Here is a 24,367-nt window from a genome sequence, read left to right as displayed (position 1 = left end):
GTTACTCGTTTATAGATCACAATTGGTTTTAGTTCTTAAAATTAGGTAATAAGGTAAAAGGTGTTAATCCGAGCTGATTCTGGCCTTCATTCCAATCGCCAAATAAACAAACAGGATCGTCTATTTGTGTCTTCCGATTATATGCACATCATTATGAGTCAGTTCAAACAAAATGTGAGGATGCAACTCCCAGAAGCTACTATGGTCATTATGCCTTTCATTAAAGAGGCAATGGACTGGTGGATGGCGAACATCCCATTGAAACCAATGACTAGTGTACAACTGTGAATTTGTCCTAAGGGTGATGCCATGTGGTTTTTGGAAGCTCCAAAAACATTAAAATATTTCCTTTGAAAATCACTGATACCCATTAATGAAAATCAAATCATTCATCACCCCTGGAGAATGGATCTTTTCATTTTTATCTGGCAAGGAGCTATTCGTCTATTTATTTAATAACAGTAAGGTAACAATAGTGAAACAAAGTAAAACTGTTTTAGTAATTTTACCATTCATACACCTGGGTTACATGTAATCTCTCAGCTAAGAGATTTGGTTGTAAATAAAATGTTATGTTATAAACCAGCTGTTCTGTTGCCGTCTGTCTGGCAATACAGACGTATCTGCTGCCATACCGCCAGATTACAGAGCACCATTCTTTTCTCAGGTTGTGAGTTGCCTCAAATCATCCTCAGCACTCAACCATGAAAATGTAATTTTCAAAATCCACCCAGGTGGCAAGCATTAAGAATAATTATATAGAAATAGCCAGTCTGCCAATGATGGTCTTGTTTAGGTCATAGCATCAGTAGTATATCAAGACTGTTTCATACACAGTTGAAGTACCTTGTAGTACATTCAACTGAAGATTATGACCCCATAAACGCATATTCAATTTCATGTTTCAATTTTAAACTTCACAGCAGATTATTAAATCACCTTGACAAACAGATCCAACTGACTATCAAAGCCCAGTAGCTAATACTTGAATTGTGATGCTACCTGAGTTTATAATCCACCAAGCTTTATGTTTTGTTTGTGTGTGCGTGTTTGTGCATGAACTGTCGGGGGAAAGAGATGGTGTGTCTACAGGCGAGAGTATGAGGATGACAGTGACACCACACTCTCATTACCCTGTGTATTTTTAGCCTCACCATTTTCCTCCCAGTGTGTGTGCATGCGTGTTTGTGTTTGCCGGCACTTGGCCACGCTCTGCCGCCACTTTTCGGGGCTCAGCTCCGGCTCTATCCTCTAACCCAGAATACTGTCAACACAAGCAATCTGGTTCCTCACAGTGGAAGCTTGCCTCGCCTATGACAGTCTTTATGGTATCCCAAAAAAACATGAGACAGCCAGCCAATGCAAACCCTGACAACATCACAGGGAACTAAAAATACATTCTTTCAAATCACCCATTCTGCATGTGGACAACTCATCTCCCAGCTCAAATGTTTACATTTCAAAGAACACATAAGCCTCAGTGAAATGTGCTTCACATTCAGACCATGGGCAGTCATTACAGAACTTTGAACTTATAATCGGTGCCTATAACATGCAAATTTGCCATTTCAAACATTCAGTTTGTGCAAATGCTCAGCAAATCTGTCATCCCCTTCGACTGGCTCCAATCATTTTTTTAAATTATATTTTCTCTCCCATTTTCTGTCTCTCTGTTCAACTGCTCCCAGAGTGACCCAAAGTTGATAATCACAACCAACCGTCTGTAACCACCATCAGTAAATGTCAGCACTGGATGTGAATTTCTGTCAGTGCCAAACTTAGATACGTCAATGCTAGCCAGGGTGTAAATGTTCCTTTTCAGAGTTGACAGGACCAAAACAAACTATGTGTCCTCCTATGTCCAGTTAAATTGCCATGCTTTAATAAACTATTTTGGCAATGCAGAAAGATGAACCCTGCCAGCAATATCTCTAAAAAGGTAAGCCATAAAATATACAAGTTATAAAACATTAATTAATAAAACATTTCTGTTCAGCTCAACGTTCTAATGAAGGAAATGGCTAAGCTGAGCAGCTGCAAGCCCAGGGACTACATTTAGTCAACTACATTAATCTGGTGGTGCCAGTATAAATGATATGTTTATTGTGTGTATGCATGAGTGCCTAAACAGAAATGGGCGGACAAACAGAAGACCTACATTTAGAGAGTCAACATGTAGTTCTTGATACTCGGCTTAAATGTTAGGTGGCAAATACGTATTTTCTAAATAAGACACTAGGTCATATGTGTCAAACTCAAGGCCCGCGGGCCAAATCCGGCCCGCCACGTCATTTTATGTGGCCCGCGAGAGCTTAAAAGGTATACAATTGTCTTAAAATAAAAGTCTACACTGCTTTACAGTGTACAGTGACCATGAACTACATCTCCCACAATGCATGTCGATGACCCGATAACCCGACGTGCATTGTGTGACCCGCGAAAAGACCGCATCCTGCCGCGAGATCCCAGTGTTTCCATATCAGCGTTTGACTAAAGCGGATTTCTAAGAAGTGATGGAGAAGTTGTCCACAAATTAAAAGTCAGACTGCAGCTGCAGCAGAATGTGTTCACCAAAGCTACCGCTAAAAGTGATGCAGCAGTGAAAGCTAGCTTTATTGTGGCTGAAGAAATCACCCGAGCGTCTAAGTGTTTTTCGGAGGGCGCATTTGTGAAGCGGTGCAAGCTAAAGGTGTGTGAGCAGGTGTGTGAGCAGGTGTGCCCCGACCAGAATCAGACTTTTAACAATATCAGTTTGTCAAGAAACACCATCGCAGACCGAGTTAAGGAACTAGCAGACAATCTGACAACACAGCTGGCCGAAGAGTCACGCAGTTACCTGCTTTTTCGCGGACAACATGGATAAAGCGCATCTGTCCACTTTCATAAGAGGCGTGAAGGCAGACTTCACCGTCAGCGACGAGCTCTTGGATGTAGCTGCCATGCATGGGACGACGACAACGGGCAGGAACATTTTTGATGCGGTGGAAAGGTCCGTGAGTAAAACTAAATTACCGTGGGATAAGTTGATGGGTTAACTACCGATGGTGCATCTGCAATGTGTGGAGGAAAAACGGGCTTGGTTGGATTAGTGAAGTCATCACACAAGAAGTCCGACATGGTCACAGCTTTCCAGCGAAAACTACACCTGTGGAGGTCCCAGTTGGAACAGGACAATGTTGCCCACTTTCCTGTCTGTCAAAGCATCTCAGCCTCAGTTCCTGGTGCTTTTTCATGTGCTCTGTTAATGCCACATATTCAGTGTGTTTACAGGTGTATGTGTTCAAATATTTACTGTAATCAAAACCATCTCTCATTACCTCTGCAAGGCTCTCTGCTTTTTGTTTTTCTAAAATGCCACACACGTGAGACGTGTTTTAGCAGCTCAGAATTATTTGTGTGCCATAGTTCTGCCCAACTCAACAGTGACAAAAACATTTTGAACAAAGTTGATGTAATAACTTGTGTGTGATCATATTTGGCTTATCTTTGTTATTAATTTGAAAAGTTTGATCTGTGATTGATGGAGTAATGGTGGGTTTCTTAACCTGATAAATTAAAGGGACCAGTTATAATTACAGAGCAATGTGCTTAAATATATTTTTACATTTATGTAAATGCTTGTTCAATATTTGTACAGTTGAATAAATAATAATTAAATGCAGAGACACTTATTTGTTACAATATTTTACGGAGTAGTTACATTCATACAGTCTTACAGTTACAACCGGCCCTTTAAGGGCAAGCATAGTGTTGATGTGGCCCGGGCTGAAAATGAGTTTGACACCCCTGCACTAGGTAGTAAAGGAAAATCTTAGATAGCAGAACACTTAATTGTCAAATCTTACTGCATAGTAGGGCTGTAACGACACACATATCAAAACCGAAATCGCGACACTCAGATGCACAAACCTGTCTCGCGGTGTGAGAAGGCAGAATCGCGACACAAGTTCCTGTCCAGATCCAGCCCTATGAGTAACAATAAGTAGCCCCTTTCACTCAGAGTGAAGAAGAACCAGGAGAAGACGCATAAAAGCTGCAGCCGCGGTTCGCCAATTCTCCGCCGATGGTGATTCACACAGAGCGAAAGATCTCCGCCGTGAATTCACACAGAAAGGCCGGCGCTGCGGCTCCTAAAGAGGCGTGACGGTAACGTGTACCCCCCTGTCAATCTTGCGGGACAGAGGCTGTTTTCCGAAAGTTCCCTGAAGTCTCGGTCCGGAGACGCTGTTTTTCGGGCAGAAATGCCGCGAGTAGTCAGTAGGACAGTTATATAGTAGGACTATATCTGTGGTATCTTTTTCCTCATATAAGTTGCCAAAGACAGTTACAGTTACTACGTTACTTTTGTTTGGTTCTGTAATGTTGCTTTGTGGAACATTTCTGTTTATTAAGTTGAGTGAGTCATCAAACTGTATGACACCCCCTCCATATGCGCAGCTGGCTCATCCATTCACACTGGTTCAGTTTCCCAGTACTGTGCCTCTGATACTATCAGACAAGTTTCATATACAGAAGTTATTGAAATATTACATTAAAATGTTTAATTTTATTCTAAAAAATTGAGGTTTGTATCGAACCGTGGGTCAAAAATCGTGATACAAACCGAATTGTGAGTTTGGTGTATCGTTACAGCCCTACTGCATAGCTAATTACATAAGAGATCATTCATGAGCTCCACTCTTGACCACATGTGCTTCTTTCAAGGCTAAAATAAAATCTAAATAATGTTGTTGTCCTTCATCACTATCAAGACATTGATGTGCAACATCAAGTGCAACATTAAAGCTAGTTTAATTTGACACATACAAACCAACATACACACACTTTTGGGGGGAAATTGATGTCAAAGGCTATTATATCCATCTGTCCACTGATATTACACTAAATTGCTGTGGTTTTAGCCCAGCCTGCCCTGTAATTACCACCATTTGCTCTGAAGAGGGGCTCAGCTCAAAGTCCAAAAAGTGACACAATACTGAGTACGAATTTAACTTTGTTGCTGTCACATTTTCAAGTATGTCATAAATGACGACTCAGTAGTGTGCAATGCCTTTATAGCTATACTTTTTCAGGAAGGTGCCACTACTATATTCCACAATAAGGATTTTTTAAATCAATTTGAATTCAAAGCCATGTCACCTCCTGGCACATATGAATCCCCTTTAATTAAAGCTGCAGATCACTTTGGCAACACTGTCGTGAGGATGCAAAGAAGGGCTGGAAACATCATTCATACCCACAATTTGTGGAAAATGCAGACAGGAATTATGACATTCATTGGACATATTATGCACACAAAAGGCTAATTTATAAACCTTTTTAGGCAGGAAATTAAGGGGAAAACTGAGTGTTGAGTGATGCAGTTAGTCAAGGGCACAAGTCAAGATCAAGGCAAGAGAAACATAAAAAAGGCATAGAAAGTGCTGTAAAACATAAAAGCATGAAAAATTGTTGGCTGTGACAAATAATCAAAGTAACTATAACAGCAAGTGGCCATGCAGTAAATAAACCTAAGCATTACCTTCACCCTAGCTGAAGCTGTATGTCTTTTTGTTGCCATTTATGTTTAAACACTAATGTACAGTGGACGGCCGGGCATAAACCCCTGAGGACTGAGGTCGTTTACATGCAATTAGGCCTCTAGGCTAGTTAAAAGAACAAAAACACACTCATAAAGACATCCATTCGATTCGGCCATGCATGACTGTTTGGTTGCACGCGCACACACACACCCACACGGCTACATTGCATCGCCACAGTAACAGAATACAGTTGAGTCATTTGCTGTGACTGATGGACGAACAACAGCACAAACCACCGCTTTGATCAAGTCTCTGGTGTATTATATCCCACAATGCACTGGGGCCTTTCACTGTACCTGCGATAAGGGAATAACTGGACCAGCTGGATACCCTGGAACATTCAACAATTGAATAGCAGGGTTTGGTTGCCTAGCAACCGTGGCAGGCGCTGGTGATGATCTGGTAATTTTCAAAGTGCTTTTGTGTTATCTCGTTTTCTCACCCTTTTCTTGCCTTTTGTAGTTAAAATTCAGCACAAAAAAATAGAAGATGAACGTCTCAGAATTTGCACAGGGACTACGATGATACGCCAGTGATCACTGACCCGAGGGGTTGAATCAGTAGCCTACTGATGGCTATCTGTTAATAACGACACAACTTTAAAAAGGACTCTAATGTTAATCCACTTATCATGGACACGGCAAATGTGGAGTCTCTTAAGAGAAACGGAGCCGGCTGGCAACACTTGCGGGTTTCTTAAGAGACTACTGGGAGGTCATTTGAATTTTTTACCCTGAATTGCCATTAATGTCAGACAGAGGTGGAGTCACCAGGTTATCTATGCGGCTCTTAGCCCATGTGGGATTTAATGCATTACACACACATCCACTGAGTCTAAGGTGGGGGAGTTGGCTCAGAATTTTAAATAAAATGAATACTCTATGACTGACAGATAAGGATATATAATATGTAAATATTAAAATTTATGCATTCCCAAAAAAAAAAAAAAAAAGCTACAGACAGGAGGTTGTCATCTGATTCTGCGAATGAAGAGTTCAAGCACAGGTAATTCAAACAGCCATTAGAGAGGAGTGGGTTGGCTAAACAACATTTTATTCAAGAGGCTAATGGGCAGCAGTTTTTGCAGTGTCGAGGGGGAACTCATTGGTATTTTTGGAACTCAGTTTGACACACTTCAATGTGGTGATATTTTAGGGGTTTCCAAAAACAATGACCAGAATCACAATAATAAAGAAATTCTGGGGTTTTCCTGACTCTGAATACTTACTTTCCCAACTGATTAAGTATTTTGAAGACAGAATTTAAATTAATCTGGATTGAATCTAGTTTTACTTATAACTGCTCTCCTTTGAAACCACGGCATTAATCATCTTTATTCAACCCTAGCTATGTCAGTCTAACTCCACAATGTCCTGACATTTTTCGGCCTTTGATAAGAATTAATTGCTTCACCCATGAACCACTTGAGCCTACCTGGCTGCAAATAGGTTACAGAGTAAAAATCTGGTCCTGCAGACAAGCAGCTTACTGTGCAACATGATCGTCAAAGAGCTTGCCACAAGCTGGCCTGCAATGCCAAGCTGAGCTGCTGCAAGTTAAATGAATAGCTTCGAACATCCCTGACCCTGTCTGTTAGTCCCCTGCCTTCACCAGTGCACCTAACAGCAGGATCAGTATTGACAGCGGATCACTATATTTATGACTGAGCATGCACTGAATACTAAAGATAAATTTGTTGCCACAGAGAGGGTAATTGCTTCAGTATCAGGCATAAATAGATTCTTAATGGGTATTGCAATACAGGTCTATTACTTTATGGTCACCAATAAGTAGGCCTTCATAGATAATGTTCATGTTACCTGCACTGCCATAAAAGCAGGGACCATAAAAGAAATGGTGGACAATCTGACAAATCACCTGATAGCATGATAAGACGAACTGTTCAGATGGATATGATGGGGATCCCAAGTACTTAAGCACACACTTAATAGACCATACTCACACAGTGGCCATTCTCCTCTTACATCACACTCAGGGTGGGAAGCTCAGTGTTGTACAATACTGTTGTGTTCCTGGTTGTAAATCCTAAAAGTATAGGTAATCTGACTAATTGTCATCATCTCACTGCTTCCTGATTGGAAAGACAATGGATATTTGAATCCAGAGGCACATGCATCATATTTTAAGGTGAAACAACAGGTTTGTTAAGCACTTAGCAGTCAGTCACATTCTAGCTAATGTTAATGTTTGATGTGATACTGTTAGGAAAGGCATTAATCCATTTAGAAATATCAACACACACCTTGGGGACATTTGTAAACCTGGAAGTGAATACACTGGATGTAATGGAACAGTAATGTCAGTTAGGAAGTTGTTGCATGCTAACGTTAGCTAACGAGTTATCAAATATGCAGTTTTATCTTGAAATATGGCTGAATGTGCCTCAAGATTTTCACTATAAATGATCTTTTTGATTGCTTGATAACAATTTTTCAGAATAACTAGAATAATGGCAACTAAGTGAATATTGACTATGGTTATTATTCCAAAAACATATTTTAAAATGGATATTTATTTTATTTATCTTATATTATGTGACGTGTTTATTGTTTTAAACAAGGAGTTGAGGTGGATGGGTAAACGAGGAAAAGAACTGTGAAAAAGGCACTTTTTCAGAAGATTTTGCTGTCACATTTCAAAGAAGCAATTACGAACAAGTGAAAATCTACTGAATGTAAGGGAGACAGTTATAAAATGTTCTGAATTCCACTTCAACATTTGAAAATCCTGTTTGACGTGTCAGACTAGAGCACAATTTACAATGAATGCCCTGTCAGATAGAAGCATTTAGATGACATGTGGATGACAAGTGTCTGACAGGCCTATTTGTTATAAGAACATGACAAGAAAAAGGAGTGAAATAAAAAAATCTTCAAAGACTAGGATGACACTGACACAGTTGTCTGACATGGTCACACTATGTCAAGCAGGGAACAGAAAATTACGTCTAAAATGGATTAATTTAAGGTAATGCAGAGCTCCACTATCCAAAAAAAGGATGATTTGTGTCAGAGTGTGTTTTGGGTGAGGTTAATTGATTGAGATGTGACATTCAGTTTCATAAATAGGCAGTTCATAACAAATGTATTTAGGCTACACACATATGTCTAATACTCAATTAAAATGGCTGCTTTAAACTGTGTCCTTGTTAATAAGTAAAGCAATTATTTCTGTGTCTGTGAGAGTCTTCAGGGGCTGTTTATGTTTATAACTTTCCTCAGGCCTTGTTAACTGAAGTGTGTCAGGTACATCCTGGAGGATCGTGATACTACAGGATCCAATTCTCCCTTTCAACTTCTCATGTCATTCCTCTTCTGTCTTTCCTATCATTCCTGCAACTCCTCACTGTACGCAGAAAGGAAATGCCACAAAAAAGCAATCTTAGAAATTCACCTGGGGTGTAAAAAAAAAAAAATCTGTTCCTCAGTCCAAATACAGACTGGCTCTCTAAATCCTGTTAAACAACAGTTTCATCCTCACCGCCTCCCAAAAAAAAAAAAACAACAAAAAAAAAAACAACCTAAGCAGACAATTCTGGGTGCACAAAGGTTGAAGCAGACAGTTCAACATTAAATCCAACCAATTATGTTTCCATCTCATGATAGGACTCTCTATGCAGAGCTGCATTATAATTCATGTCACTGCCGTCTACATCACAACTCCAGGAGACGTCACACAGACACACACTTCTTGGCAGCATCACTGCTGTTGGAGCAATGAGCCTAATTATCCTTGCAGAAAAAAATTGGGCAATTTCAATTATACCTTAGCATAGATTCTCTATAATTGATTTCAAATTTAATTGACATTCATCATGGTCATTGTCACAACGCATGCATGAATTGGGCGTGATGCAAAATAGCTGAATTCAGTGGATACTTTGGTGTGGAAATCTGCAGAGTACCTGTTGTCATTAATGCCTGTGCTATTTACTGCTATAAAGCCTATTTTAGTAATTAATCAACCATAACGGTTTAAAATAGCTGTAGAGTGAGAGAATTTATTCTCCCCATTTGGTCCCAGACATTTCTAATCAACAGCAGGCTAAATCTCCGGTCCAGCAACCGTGGAATAATAGAAAATCTGCTTTGTGGAACCCCGTCAGATTTATGAGAGACCCTTCGCTACCGATTTATTTTCAGAATGCGCCGGTGTTTTATGGTTTTCACTCACACGCAGTTTTTCTCCCTGCTGCTCTCTGAATCAAACGCTGCCTATATGTGAGGTGTGAAGCTGTTTGTGTGTTGGAGGGGTGGAGAGGGAGACTGAGACACACACACAAACACACGCGCGCGCACAGAGGGAGGAGATCACACATCTAGACCGTCAAATGCTATAGACAGTCGGGTAACCACAGAGATGAGATAAAACTCGGTATGACACAAACAGCACAGAGATAACAGGACAGTCTCACCTCTTCTTTGACCACAGAGACTGGTGTTACAACTTCTTATCTTTTAATAATATCTGAGGTCCTAGAGTCATATATAGAGGAAAATAAACCATTCGCAATTCAAGATGATCTTTTCAGCCCATGGCTACAAAACACCTTTCTCAACTCACATTTCTGCTTTCTCCCGTGACTCCTTTGACTGTGGTTTGATATTGTAGCATCTATTTGAAATGATGATGTGTTTGGTTGCTTGACTGAAAATAGGATTTTTTAAGGGACTGCTGGTGGGTTACTTACCCCTACTTTTCTTAAAAATCTACCACTATAAAAATGTTTTCCCACAGGTTACTTGTAGATGTAGGTGGTGGTGATTTTAGTGATGTGAAACACAAATGCACATTTGGGCTCATTCCATATCAGTTCTAGGAGGTGCTAGATTTTAAGAATGGCTTTATTTCAAGTTGTTTATATCGAATATATGGAGTATTTGTTAGACAGTTGATACTATGTTGAGTTTAGATTTTTACATAATTTATATTTTGGTAGTTTTAGTTTTAGTTTTGGAGGCTAATTAACAAATACAACATAATGCATGAAATCCATTAAAAGAAAGCTGTAGTGGAGAATCTGAGATGGCGACTCCTGAGTCTGATTGGTATGTGTCAGTAGAAATGATCCAGATAGATATCAGGTTGACAAGCAAATCATTGTGTTGCTGGAAGTGCATACCTCAACAATGGTGGTTTTGGCTGCTTTGCACATTGGTTGGTTGAAGTTTCTGGCTGTTTTTCTGACAGAAGAGAGCAAGACAGAGCTAACATTAAAAACCAGGAGGTAAGGACAATTACTGTAAAGAGACAAGCAAGTAAACTCAGACACTCTTACTGTAATATCCAACATTAAGGTGCTTGATTACTGCAAGACACTGCCCCTTTGTGGAGAAAGATTTTACTGCATTGCCTAACTTCAGTACTTCACACACAACAGGTTGGTGCAAAATAATTGCTGGTGCTACATGGCGGGTCTATACTTAATTTAAAATGTTTTAAAAATAGTAAGGATAGTGACAAACTGGTGTAATTAGTAGTCAATAATGGAGAGTCGTCAAACTTTTTGCAGCATCAATGTATATTTTGGCCTGAAACTTAAATAGCAATTATGACTGATTATCCCAACCCTATGCTTAAATAAGTGTGCTGTTTTTTGAGATAAAGAAGCGGATGTGAATGGTATCTCAGAACAAACAAAATAACACCCTGTTGCTAATCCAGATATACTGATTATAATCAGTTCATACAGTATGGCCTTCAAAGATCTTCTCAAGAGCAAGATCAAGGTCAAACTAAGTGAATGCCCATTATAAGACCATTTGAAACTGCTACTGCTTCCCTATCACCACATGACACCAGCAGCATGTGCTGATTGTTGTGCAAACACATCCAAGGTGATTAAGACTAGTCTAATGTGCTTTGAGGCAGAGAGAGGCTGAATCCTTTACAAGATAAATATTGGCAGTGACATAATACAACAGGTCCGTACTAACGATGTGGGTCAACAAGATCAAAAGTCCTTGCTTTCATTTCATTTACCTGAAAACAATGTTTCCAGCTCTGTCAGCTTTCCATGCCTTGATCAATGCGTAGTCTCCCGTGATGGCTTCTTCCATGATGTAGTGCCTGCCATTGAACTCCTTTACCTGTGCACAACAGCAACACATTCCAAGGATATGCAGCATTGTCAGACTTGGCCCAAATCAAATCAATTCAAATCAGTTTTATTTATGAAGCCCAAAATCAGAATCACATTGCCTTAGTGAGCTTTACAATCTGTACAGTGAACAACACCCTCTGTCCTTAGACCCTCGAATGGAGTGGCCATATTGAGACAAAAAACTTTTAACAGGGAGAAATAAATAAATACATACTAATACATGAATCCAGACAGACGCCATTTTATCCACAACAGAAAATCACAGCAAGACAAACATTCATGACAACACATTATGTCTTCTACGTTCCACCTGTGAATAGCATTATACGTATAAATATGAGGAACTTCAGAAACCAGTCAAACACGTTGCAATTTCCTTTTGAAAACATTGACATAAGTTTGCGCAGCGCTCTCACTGCATACATTGACATTACGAATGTGAACCCATTGCAGAGGCCTGTCCTCTTTAAATACTTTTTCATAATGCAAGGTGATTTGATCAACCCAGCACTTTATTTATCTTCCGCTGTATAAAGAAGCTGGCCTTCACTTCTAGCAAGAACTGAGGAAGCCCACAGCCGAGCTCTTGGAAAGCCCATTATGGTGGGTACAACACCACTTTTATTTACCACACACAAGTTCAAATGCAGCTCTAAACCCAGTAAACAAAGTCTCAGGGTTGGTGGCCATGTTCTTTAAAAATATCTGCAGTCCTCCGAAGGAAAATACTGACTTCATTATGGGCTTGATGGCACAACCACAACAGGGATGAAGAGCATCCTCACCTCTCTCTTCTCACTTGCGATAGAAATGCTGCCATCTTTGTTGTACTTAATAGGAGAGCCTCCCTCTTGGATCAGTGTGCCGTAGCCGGTGGCTGTGAAGAAGGCTGGAATCCCAGCACCCCCTGCTCTGATCCTCTCGGCAAGAGTACCCTGCGGGGAAGAAAGGAACAGATTAAAAGATGAGTATAACAGATTAATGTCCACTGCAAAACTTTGTTAATGCTTTTAAATATATTCTTCCTTAACAAGTCAAATAAACATTTGACATGATGAATTTTCTCATGTAAACCTTTTCATGAATTATCTGACCAACCTGTGGTGTCAGCTCCACTTCCAACTCCCCTGCCAAGTACTGTCGCTCAAACTCTGCATTCTCCCCAACATATGAAGAGATCATCCTCTTGATCTGCTTAGTCTGGAGCAGCAGGCCCAGGCCAAAGTTATCCACTCTGAAAAACACACAGACAAAGCCACACAGTATTATGACAAATACCAGTACAGAGAAGTGTGGTATTTTTTTAAACTTAAAGCTATTTTCAAATTTCATAGTTTACTAATGAATGATTTGCAAGTGTTTTTTAAGACAGTAAGGAAAAGAATCCCAGTCAGCCTTGTTTTAATGCAGATTAATGCATAGACAAAGGGGGAAAACTTTAATGTTTGGATGTGCAAAGCTGATATATAGCTGCAAAAGGTGCCTCTCCCACAAACTGTCTTGAATGTTGCAATCAATCATTCTGTGTTTCATATCTGTAATCGTTTAAGATCATTTGTCCAGATTTGCTGTAAAAAATTCACCAAGTAAACCATGATTCACTCTTTGCATCTCATTTGTCTAGACACTTTGACTGTAGTACATTTTTTCCTATTTATTTGTAACACAGGTTACATCATTATAAATCCCCAGCGGTTGCATTTAATGTTGTAACTGGGTAACACTGATTCAGCTCCTTTTTGTGATCTTAAAGACAGGCAAAGCACAGGTCAACTGCAGCCTATCTACATTACTGGCGTAGCTACTATGACACCATCTTTGTTTATCATCTGAGATGAAGATTTAATGAAGCTGTGATGGCAGCTATTTTACTCCCAAATCTGGTTCCTTTTTTCTGTGACCGAAGAAAGTTATTGTGTTACAAGGGTTGTTGAAATAATCGTAAAAAATGGCTACAAGGGGACTGACTTTGTGTGGCTGGTCAGTTGTTAACCTATTAAGGCATAGTAATCATAAAACTTTGAAACAGTTTTTTATGTTTTATTTTAAAGCATATTGTCTTGTATTATGTTCACCATCTTATCTTTTCCACCCTGCTGGATTATAAGCAATATTCCTCTGAGAACACAGTGTTACCAAATGTAGAGTGCAGTTTTCCAAACAGACAAGCTTGCATTAAGCTTTGTGACAAAAAGGTACCAAATTACACAAAATCCAAACAATTCAGCAATTACAGTTTGCACCTGCAAATTTTAAAGTTTGCAATCTTTACTATCCGAAAACACTTTAATGAAACTGTGATGCTCATCAACTTGGTCTCGAGTCTGGGTTGCAGTTGCTCCACATGGTACACATTTAAAACCTGAACAAACCATAATTATTTGACAGTGAAAATAACTAATTCCTGAACCCAGTGTTGTGAATACTCCTTTCTGACTTTCTGTGACCAAAGAAAGTTATTGTTTTACCAGGGCTGTTGACCTAGTCATAAAATGGGTCATTAGCTACTGGAAGCCCGACTTTGTGTGGCTGGTCAGTTGTAACATACAAAGTCATTGTACTTTATAAAACACATAAAACTATTTTAAACAGGGTATTGTCGTGTGATATAAAATCAAAAGTAAAGTAAGTAAAGTCAAATCAAAACCTCTCACCGTCTCATATTTTACACTCTGTCAGATTACAAGCAATATTCAAAAATCACAGTGTAATCAAATTTGGTCCATTTCGAAGTTCAACCTAAGAAATAAAAAAAGATGTTCAGTGTATGTTAATGTCAGAGTCTGTGTCGTATCAGAGCCAAGAAGAAAAGCTGTTTTTTGCAAAGGGTGGGATCTCCTCCTATTCTGTATTCCACAGAGATATCAGTGCTTTGTCCTTAACCCTAGCCTCAAGTCAGCTGACAAGATATCTAGGCCATGCTTGCTGTGAATACCAAAAACAGATGACTGTGACAAGCACCCTGATAGAACACATAATTTTAAGTCTTTGCAAAAGGGTTAGGCAAGTTAAGTTGTGATTTCAATGCTATACCTTTTTACTAGTATGTATGCATTTGTGCTTGATGAATAAAACCTTGTCAGCTTCAAGAGTGACATCAAGTGGGTGTACACTATCAGTTGCACTTAATGCAAATATTCGCATATCAGAAGTGTTCCCAACAATTTCTTGAACACAAACACCGTTCATACTGAATCTATTCATTTAAGCAGCTGATTAAGGATTTGGTATAGAGCTGCAGGGGATGCTGTTTTGCCAGAGCACAGATTTATATCTACCATCTCATATTACAGAGCACAAAGAGCCCACTGTAACAGTGCTCTACATAGCTGAACAGTTGTGTCTCCCTCGACTCACTCAATGCGAGTGGTGAGACACAACATCCAGCTCAGATATTACTTATAACGTTACAAAAATGAAAAACAGATCTTCATCACTACCTGAGGACAATGTGCCACTAACCATATTTTAAGTTTTTGGTTTTTTTCCAAATTCAGTTGCCACACATTGCTACCAAAAATAGGTCAGCAATGTTTGTTGTACAGTACAAACAATGTATGCAATCTCAATGGATGAGTGGGGTTCATTTTTACCTTCAAACAAACATTCAATCTTTGGAGTACTCCAAACCACCAAAATCATTCCACTTTTACTGTATGTATATGCATGGGAGATAATTGAGGAAAGAAACTCTTATTTTAACATCCATATTTTTTTCTGTGCAGTATTACGTACCTGCAGTACGACTTAGATCAGCAGAATTGTCTTTAACTCAAATTTCTCTGTAATGTAAGTACTGTACATTACTTGTCTGGTCATGTGTCATTGAAGAAGATTCAACTAACAATCCACTCGGGTATATAAGAAGACACAGTCAGGCAAAGGGGAGTTTTCAGCTTTAGGAATCTTCTCGCTAAAATTAAATGTTACATAACTACTTCTTTCCCCTTCTTTCCCCTTCTAGTCCTCTTCCCTCTTCCCCACAGAGCGAGGATATGTAAACACAATTCAGCTGTGGGCAAGAAAACGATGGGTATGCTATATTAAGGCCTAGTAGCTTTTATAAAAACAAGCCTATTCAATGACAGTCATGTGGAACGCATTGCTGATGTCAATGTAACTCAATGTTTAACCTCCCTCTCCTTGTTGCAATACAAGCCAGATGCCTGTCCCTGTCAATAAGCCCCAGTCAAACCGGTATTCGAATAGAAATGGAAGAAAAGTGTGTGCTTCAGGGTACTTTACATACTAAAGTTCCCACTGAATCAACATGTAGACTACATGTCGAATGTAATGAGCATAATACTGTTGGAACTTTCTAAAAAATGCTCAGAAACTACTCAAACAAGACATTATGGCCATCAGCAAGTTGTAACAATCTTTCCGAACAACTCATATGTCTGCAGAGGGAAATTATTAAGAGGACTAATGATTTTACAGATGGGTGGCCTGGCTCAAGCAAACAACGAGTGTATGTCCCGCGAATCAGTGTTCACCACGAATCAAAGTCCACGAGAACAGTCTGGTCACTTCTGTCAGGCCCACTAGCATACCTCATCGGGGGGTTGAACAGAAAATTGTATGAAAAACAGTCTGTGCAGAGATTCTGATGCCATTTCGATCGTCCTACTTTTGGACATTATATTTACAGTGGATTTGCATTATGTGCAGAGTACCATTTTCCAAAAACCACTGAAGACTGTATTAAGCATTATGGGGGGGGAAAGAAATAAAATAAACAAAGTTCAGCAATTACAGCTGCACCGGCAACATACACCGAGGTTAAAGTTCATTTTTTTTACAAGCTAGTGCTTTCAATCTAATAATAAAAGAATTTAGTTGAAGACAAAATTGTTTGTGTAGAGTTGAAATATGTATTATTTTGTGTTACGGAAGTCAGAGACGAATCCCGTTACGTTTGAAAATCTTTTTAATATTTCAGTAGATAAGATCAGGTTTCGGTCACCTTCTTAAGTTTCAGTGTTGCTATGTCAACAAATCAGTTAGAACTATGTTGACGGTTTGGCAGCACTTTTGGATTCAATTTCAGAAAACTGACTAGGCCAAGACTCTTTCCACATCTGCAAGTGAGACATTGCTAGTGAATGGATTTTTTTTTTTCCTTTGATGAAATTTATATAGAGAAATGTACTCTTCAGTGTTACATGGTCATGCAACTGGTCTTAAATCTATATCATATAAACATGCAAAATTAATAAAAGATTATCCTGATTCAGATTTTTACTAAAATAGTGAGCCATGAAGACAGTTAAGCAGAATACATTATTTCATCTCTAGTTTAAGATAAGATAAGGAATACATAATAAATACAACTGAAGTCAGCACCTGTTTGCCATGTGCAAGAGGGGAAAACTCAGAAAGCATTTTTAAAGTCTAACCCACTGACAGGGACACAACTTTTCCTTGTGCAACCAACTCTGATAACCTATCAGAAGCTAACATCTGGCCAACTCTTTAGGTCAACAATGCCAGTTTGAATGTACAGCAACAAGGTCACCAACATATCTCCCATATGAATTCAAAGTGACAAACTTCTTTGGGTGTCCAATTAAAACTCCCTGTTAACTACACAGAAGGGAGTGACAGGGGCCAGGGGAGAGTCATTCACTCACTGACTTTTGTATTAAATAGCCCATGCTATCACTTATTTACAGGCAATTCGCAAAACTTTAATGTTTACATGTGGGGAAAGATTAAGAATGTAACAGACTGCAAAATGAGGGACCTTGTGATCTTTTATGTACAGTGAAGCAGAAACAATAACAATGTCCAACCTTCTTTGCGTCATGCACATTGGGGACTTTTATAGTTCAGCTAGCACCAATATACAGCCTCCAAAAGTGTTGAAAGAGTTAACCCCTTACATATATGAGATTGAATACCATCTGGAGCCAGACTGAACTTCATTTTCCTTTTTTTACGCAACATCTCTAGCAACACATCTACTCCTGAAAAACAAGTTGGGATTTCGGAGTGGTGGCGATAGCGTTAACTTAGTAATAATATCAAGCACCACCATGGAATTCACTGCATGGTCTGAATATGCAGGCACCTGCCTATGTGCGGAGCATGAATGTATAGTACACACAGGACATGCTTCTTCCCTTCTAAACACACTTACCCTGCATTGTTGCTGACTGCAGTGAGACCCTTCACGCCGGTCTTCAGTAAACTGTTGATAAGATTCTCTGGGATACCACATAATCCAAAGCCTGTGCAAGAACACCAAAAAAGAAAGTTACGCACCTTAAACAAATAAAAATGTTTATGTGATACATGGCAATTTTAAGGTGGAAAAATATAAATCCCATCTATTACAAATCACACAGAGAAACATCTAATAGTATGATAAGGCATGGATAAAGGGCCAGGTAATTCTAGTTGTGTGTGTTGAGCATGTTATTCAACATTTCTACTATTACACTGAGTGAGGCAGATTTCTATCGGTCTGTGTTTTCCCCCTCAGACTGAAGTGTGACACAGTGGAAAATGTTTAACAATGTCACTCTGAACTTGACTATAAATAAGAGCTGTGGAATTTGTGTGTGCTCTCGGAGTGTATGCTAATCAACCACCATGCTAGACTGAGGTCAAGCTCACTTTGCTGTAAAGTGCTTATTGTACATACATTGTTGAACATCTTTTCCCACTTGCTGTCAGTCAACAGAACTTGCATGCAGTTAAAAACTGAGGTAATTAGCCAGCGATGTCCTTAGGGTGTGCACTGTATATCTTACCTCCCACCAGGACGGTAGCTCCATTTGGGATATCTTTGACTGCATCAGTAGGATCTGAGTAAAACTGTGAGCTTCTCTGGCAGGAGGTAGAAAAGTAACAGCCACAGGTCTGTAAAAAGCAGAGGAAGAGTTCAATTACACTAACACAAAACATCCATGTGTAGGGGAAACTCAGTGACAGTAATTCTGGATTAAAGCACATAAGCTTAATGCTTGAAAATGACCAGAAGCCTGAGGGCAGCTAATATGTGGGTACAGTTCCAATGGCCAGTCCTGTTTACTCAGTTGAGGAGGGGAAAGATAAGCAGAACAGCCGGACAAATCCTACAACAAAGGAGCAGAGATTCCGGGCAGCACATAGGCAAGACTCCCAATACAATAGAGTTAGCTAGAGACTCAGATTTAAAATCCTCTGCATCAACACTGTTCTATTCAAATGTAACCTGAAGTGATGCGACCTCTTTTTTTTTGTAAATCATTTTATGAGACATTTTGTTGTGTCTTGCTATCATTTCCCACACTGTAGCTACAAATAACTGGAACCTGAAGGTATTTCCCAGTACCAATTGTATTCCCTCTTCAATTATATGATGCTGATTCTATCTGTATTGTAATTGTATTATAAATTTGTAATACTGACATTTTAAATTACATATTTGTGATTTCTGCTTTTAAAATTCTGCATTATTTTGACCACTGTTAGCCAGACTTGAAGAAGGAAACTCCACACTTTTTCCTTCAACGGCAAATAAAGGTAACACATACCCCTTTGTGTGCAATATTGTTTGAACATTTACCTATCTGTTCTGTATTAAAAACAAGAGCAGCAGCATCAAGTCATGATCGCTTTAGTAAAAGTCGTTTTTTTACTGTCATCCAGATGCTTTACAGCTGTCTAAAGGTTCAAGTTATTATACGTAGTATAACATCTAGATGTCACAGGTCTGACAATACAGCCATTTTTTATTTTTTATTTTTATGATGGCCATCTATAAACAGACAGTATCTTTGTCTTCCCTAATCAGACTTCAAGAAGAATATCATCATGTTCTGAGACCATGTCACATATTTTTGAACCCTTATACATTTAACCTCTCCACCAAACTGGCACTGATGCTTTCCTGCAAATACAGGAATAGAAATCCTCAAGAGTGCATGTTCCCATGAGCAGCTACTTTTGCTCTGATCTCAGACATCACGCTGATTTCTCAAGTCATACTATTCATAGCCATGACTACCTTGTGCAGACTAAGGGCACTGACAAAGATGAAACATAATGTAAACACTGTAATGTGTTTGCATGTAAAGCTGTGCTGGTAGGGGTGGATTATCCAAGCTTTGATCACATCACCTACAACACCACACATACACTATGCTGAATGTCAAACTGAAGTCACTGAGCAATGCAATCACACATGCGCTTTAAGTAATGAAATTGACATTATTGGCATTACTGAAAGTTATCACCAGCTTGCAATATGGCTGCTTAATAAATATAGAGAATCCCCGCCAGTTTAGGTCTTCGGGTATGTTAATGTCATACAGCAGCCTAAGGTCACTCCATGATATCTTCGACAAGTTAACTGTGGAGATAAATGTACCTAAAATCACTTTTATTCTAACATGTATGACCACAAAGGGAAACCACCATCATTATATCGTGACCTTTTAATCTCGCCCAGTTATTTTGCAACCATCTCCTCTCAACCGAGTCATTTATTAAACTAATTAGCGCTACCGTTTGCATACCGACCTTGCTCAATTGTTGACGAGCGACGTTAAATTTTGCTCTGCCGGCACCTGAGAGGTTTCTGAAGAGGAAATTCTCCGCTGTGCACAATGCTTTGAGGGCCGCCATGTTTTGGAGCTTAAACACACACACACTCTCGCACACTGGGGGTGCGTATGAGACGGACGATGTGCAGAGAGTAGAAACTGGAGTGAAAGCTCCAGCTGGTGGACGGAAGGTGATGCAGTGCCGCTAGCTTAGCGCGGCTAGCTCAACACACACACACACACACACACCAAAAAACCAACCGCAGCGACGACATTGGCTGGCGACTCTGTCAATGGGCCGGGCTAGCAGGGGTGGAAACAGAGAGGCTCGGCATGCTAATTTGAATTTAACCCTTCCGTCACCACCGCACAATTTGTCAAATCTCGACGTTATTTCAAAATGTCAAAGGGTGAAAAAGCGGATGCGGTAAATTAATGGCGGCGATTAGCTAGATTAGACGTTTTAACAGCGCGCGCACGCACACACACGTTGATAGTTTGGCAACGGGGATGACATTCGATGAGCACGTGAGTAATCCCTGGCTCACGTGACGAATACTTTTAGTCATGGCCGACGAGTACAGGCGACAGGGTTTCGAGTTGGAGAGAAGGATATTTGAGTTAGACATCAAGTGTTCTAGTCTCAGAGCCGAAAAGCAAGGTACCGACCGGACGTTGTGACTTTTCCTCTGTGTTATGGCCGCTCTTGGCACTTCGCGTGCGCGGCTAACGTGTTTGTTGAGTTTGTTAGCCAAATAGCAAGCTAGCTAACGTTATCTCACGTAGCTTGCAACCACAACAACAACAGCTGCTGTCTGATGCAATGTTGCACGTTGGCAAAAATGAAAGATGCATTTACTCACAGTTAACTAATAAATCGGTGAAATGTGACCTTAGTGTCTTGACGGATGATTGTTTTCGACCAGCTGGATGCTCGAGTTAATGGCTAGCTTAACTTCGCTAACGCTAGCTAAAATGTATTATTGTTGACAAACGTCAAGCTGGTCATGAGACATGATTTTGCCTACGTTTGATCGAGTGTTGAGAGTTGGTTGTCGAAGCAGCGTTGCCATAGGTGTATGCTGAATTGTACCTTTCACATGTGTCGTTACGTTTCAACGTAATCAGACGCTTGTAAATGATAGTCAGGTAGCTATTTATTGCCATTGACTGTAATGTAGTTGCGTAGTCTGGCTAACGTTTAATGGGTAGTTGAATTGTTTTGCTCTAACATTGTGTGTAACGTTAATTATAAATCATCGGCCATCAGCAACAGTACTTTCATGAGTCTATGTTAACATATCGTTCTTCCATAGATGATGACTATTTGCAGAATGCGTCCGCCATACTAGACAAGTTGAAAAGCTATTACAGGCAAGGAGGGGAGAGTAGCAACCTTTCCAAGGTGCTGCAGGATTACACACAGGTACGTCATTACATCAATCTTAATGAAATATTTAGAGCTGCAGTTAATGATTATTTTAATTTCTGTTTGATGTCTGACTCCCTTTTAAAGTAGTCTTTAAGTTTATACAAAATCAGAAGATAGTGTAAAATGCCCATCTCTATTTCACTGAAGTCAGGATGATCCTCAAATTGCTTGGTGCATCAATACACGAGTCAGAAGTATTCAATCATGTAACATTAGTAATATGGGGGAAAGCATTCTCAAATTTTAGATTGTGTAACCAACATAGGCTTTAAAGTTTTGCTAGATAAATCGGATAAGTAATTAATCGGCTACCACGTTTCCTGTGGGTTATGTGAGATATCCTTGTTCACCTCTTCCAGGGAACAAATGTTATAGTGATAATGTTATCTAACTAGATACCAAGCCTTAAGGGATGCTAAGTCAGTTGGGAAAAAACTGTGAAAAGGCTCAGCAAAGTTTTTAGCATCTGGTTAAATTGGTTGCTCATGAACACTAAAATTAGCTTTGGTGAAGAGCTCACAGCTGTGGTTACCTCTTAATGGATGGTATATTACTAGTTTCACCACTGATTTACCTAATCAATGAGTACCTTGATAAAGTCATTTTGTGAAAAGAGGAGGGTATTTGCTTCTGACAATTTTACAAGACATTTTTGTGATTTTGATAATGTGTAATTTTCTTGCATATTTTATTCAACGTTTGGTGCTGGATTGTATTTGTTTTTCATCACTTAGGTGATCTTAGACATCACGTTTTATGAAGAGAACAAACTGGTGGACCAGGAGTTCCCTGAGGACTGTTCACCATTTAAAATCCAGCAGCTGCTGCAAGACCTGACTGAGCCAGAAGTTTTGGCGGGGAGGCTAGCACCAGCACAAGAAGTGTGTTTATGTGTATAACCAAACTATTCTTAAAGTCTCATTTTACATCATGTGACTCCATGTGTGCTTGGCATGAATGAAGATGAGGGAGAACATCACTTAGTTTTGTGCAATTTATAGCTCAGTATCTGAGGGTAAAAAGATGTGTAATAATATAGAAGAGATATAAATGTATATAAACAAATCCATTTACTTCTATGTCATTGTTTTGGCAGCCTCATTCATGTCTTTTGCTCCATGATAGGTGCAGTCTATGTTGGGCCTTGAGCTGTTGGAATGCCTCTATTGGAGACGTGGAGCTCTGCTGTACATGTACTGTCACACCCTTCATCAGCGAAAACAGTGGATTAAGAAAAATAAGGACACATTCCTTAAGGTACCACACTATAAAAAGAATAAAAGTAATTTCACTTAAGTATAGTTGTGAACTGAAATGTGAGCAAGACGGATTCTGCCAAGGACATTTACTTTTGTTATGGTGAAAACGGTAATTTAGTATCTTTTTTTTTTTTTTTTTTACATACACTATTATTAAGTGCTCATCCGACTCATCAGATTTTATTTTCATTCAGTGTATTCAGGAGGGGGTGCGCTACCTTATGAGGATGCTGCAGGTGAGAAACTCTGTGAAGCTCAACGATGGGGTGGTGCTCCATGACACTGCTACAGCAAGCTTCCTATCTGAAGGTAAATCCTTTTATTTCCCTTGTCTTCAGTTGAAGATAATTCTTAGCTGGACTGGTCATACTCACTACTTGCTTATGCTTTCGTCCAGGCATCTTCTCAGACACACACCTGTTGACAATGATGTACATCGGGGAAATGTGTTTCTGGGCAGTCAAGTACGAGGACTGCAGCGCTGACACAATGGATCGCAAAGAAGATCGGCTCCAGTTTCGGGACATTGGCACGCAGATCCTCAACAAATATGTGCTTGCCTGTGAGGGCCCACTGCAGGGCCAGGGCTGGAACACAGAGAATGCCAAGGAAATCCTTAGTATTTTACAGTGAACCAAGCTGCTCCTGTGTTGAAGTTGCCCTCAGGCACAGATCTAAGTTCAGTATTCAAATGTGTGTCAACCCCCAAATAAAAATGGAATCCATCAGGTGGGGTGTAATGTTGTGGAAGGTTAAGGGGAGGCACAGGGAGAAAGTGTATGTGAAGAAGAGTCTTTGGATCAGTGTCTACAGGCAACCTCATCTCATGCCAAATGGCCCAGGCCAAAGCAGGTGGAGGAGAGGTCAGAAAGTATAAGATAGGTTGTGTTGAACTGGCAGTGACTGCAGAGGGAAGCTGTTGAATAATTTTTTGCCCTGTCCTGCTTAAAAAGCAGATGTCATCTTGATTCCAGACTGTTGACTGGGGCACTTATTTTGCTCTGAGAATGTGTTATAATAACATTAATATGAATATAAAAAGGTTATTAATAAAATTGACCTTTTTTCTTTTCATTTTTTAAGATTGTTACAAGTTTGAAGATAATCCAGCTGGAAGGGAGACATTGCACAGTAACATTTTATTTATTGTTTTGATGCCATTTTGTTATGCTTTTAATATTTATAATTGCATATACATTATAAGTGTACGTGTGTATAAAACATACACACTAAAGGCAAAGAAAGGTGTTCAAAAAACAGTTTGACAATGCTGTATTCATGACCATTTCAACTTTGTTCAGATTTGCTCATACCAGCTTTATAACGCACCACTTGTATTCCCATCTATTGGAAGTTCCATTTTTTTTTTTTTTCTGCCACTTAAATAATCTTGATAGTATAACTATTACTAGAGAATCTGTGTTGTCTGGACGAAA

At 39.5% G+C, this 24,367-nt stretch overlaps 2 protein-coding genes across 2 annotated transcripts in view; one reads left to right on the top strand and one right to left on the bottom strand.

The window, feature by feature from the left end:
* oxct1a (3-oxoacid CoA transferase 1a) overlaps positions 1-20,477 on the bottom strand; it is a 48,022-nt gene extending 27,545 nt beyond the window's left edge. Inside the window, exons 1-7 of the mRNA XM_030416752.1 lie at positions 20,218-20,477; positions 18,465-18,573; positions 17,849-17,939; positions 12,805-12,940; positions 12,492-12,641; positions 11,586-11,692; positions 10,726-10,786 (exon numbers count right to left, since the gene is read on the bottom strand). Coding sequence (XP_030272612.1) covers positions 10,726-10,786; positions 11,586-11,692; positions 12,492-12,641; positions 12,805-12,940; positions 17,849-17,939; positions 18,465-18,573; positions 20,218-20,322 — 759 coding nt within the window. The 5' untranslated portion in view covers positions 20,323-20,477. The remainder of the gene's footprint in view (positions 1-10,725; positions 10,787-11,585; positions 11,693-12,491; positions 12,642-12,804; positions 12,941-17,848; positions 17,940-18,464; positions 18,574-20,217) is intronic.
* Positions 20,478-20,544: 67 nt separating this feature from the next.
* Positions 20,545-24,259, top strand: rimoc1 (rab7a interacting mon1-ccz1 complex subunit 1). The gene is made up of 6 exons (XM_030416756.1): positions 20,545-20,901; positions 21,557-21,666; positions 22,407-22,553; positions 22,798-22,929; positions 23,126-23,240; positions 23,329-24,259. Exons 1-6 carry the CDS (start codon positions 20,808-20,810, stop codon positions 23,562-23,564), a joined length of 834 nt encoding a protein of 277 aa, XP_030272616.1. The 5' UTR covers positions 20,545-20,807; the 3' UTR covers positions 23,565-24,259.
* The last annotated feature ends 108 nt before the right edge of the window (positions 24,260-24,367 follow it).

This window comes from Sparus aurata, chromosome 5 (assembly GCF_900880675.1).
Source record: "Sparus aurata chromosome 5, fSpaAur1.1, whole genome shotgun sequence".
NCBI classification, from domain to species: domain Eukaryota; kingdom Metazoa; phylum Chordata; class Actinopteri; order Spariformes; family Sparidae; genus Sparus; species Sparus aurata.
Note: the sequence above shows the minus strand (reverse complement) of the source record. Positions and strands in the feature narration are given on the sequence as shown.

What these genes read in the sequence shown, in the direction of transcription:
- rimoc1 (XM_030416756.1), top strand. Translation starts at nt 20,808, where the DNA reads ATGGCCGACGAGTACAGGCGACAGGGTTTCGAGTTGGAGAGAAGGATA. An exon ending in GGCTAGCACCAGCACAAGAA is followed by an intron (nt 22,554 to 22,797) that starts GTGTGTTTATGT and finishes GCTCCATGATAG; the next exon opens with GTGCAGTCTATGTTGGGCCT. An exon ending in AGCAAGCTTCCTATCTGAAG is followed by an intron (nt 23,241 to 23,328) that starts GTAAATCCTTTT and finishes GCTTTCGTCCAG; the next exon opens with GCATCTTCTCAGACACACAC.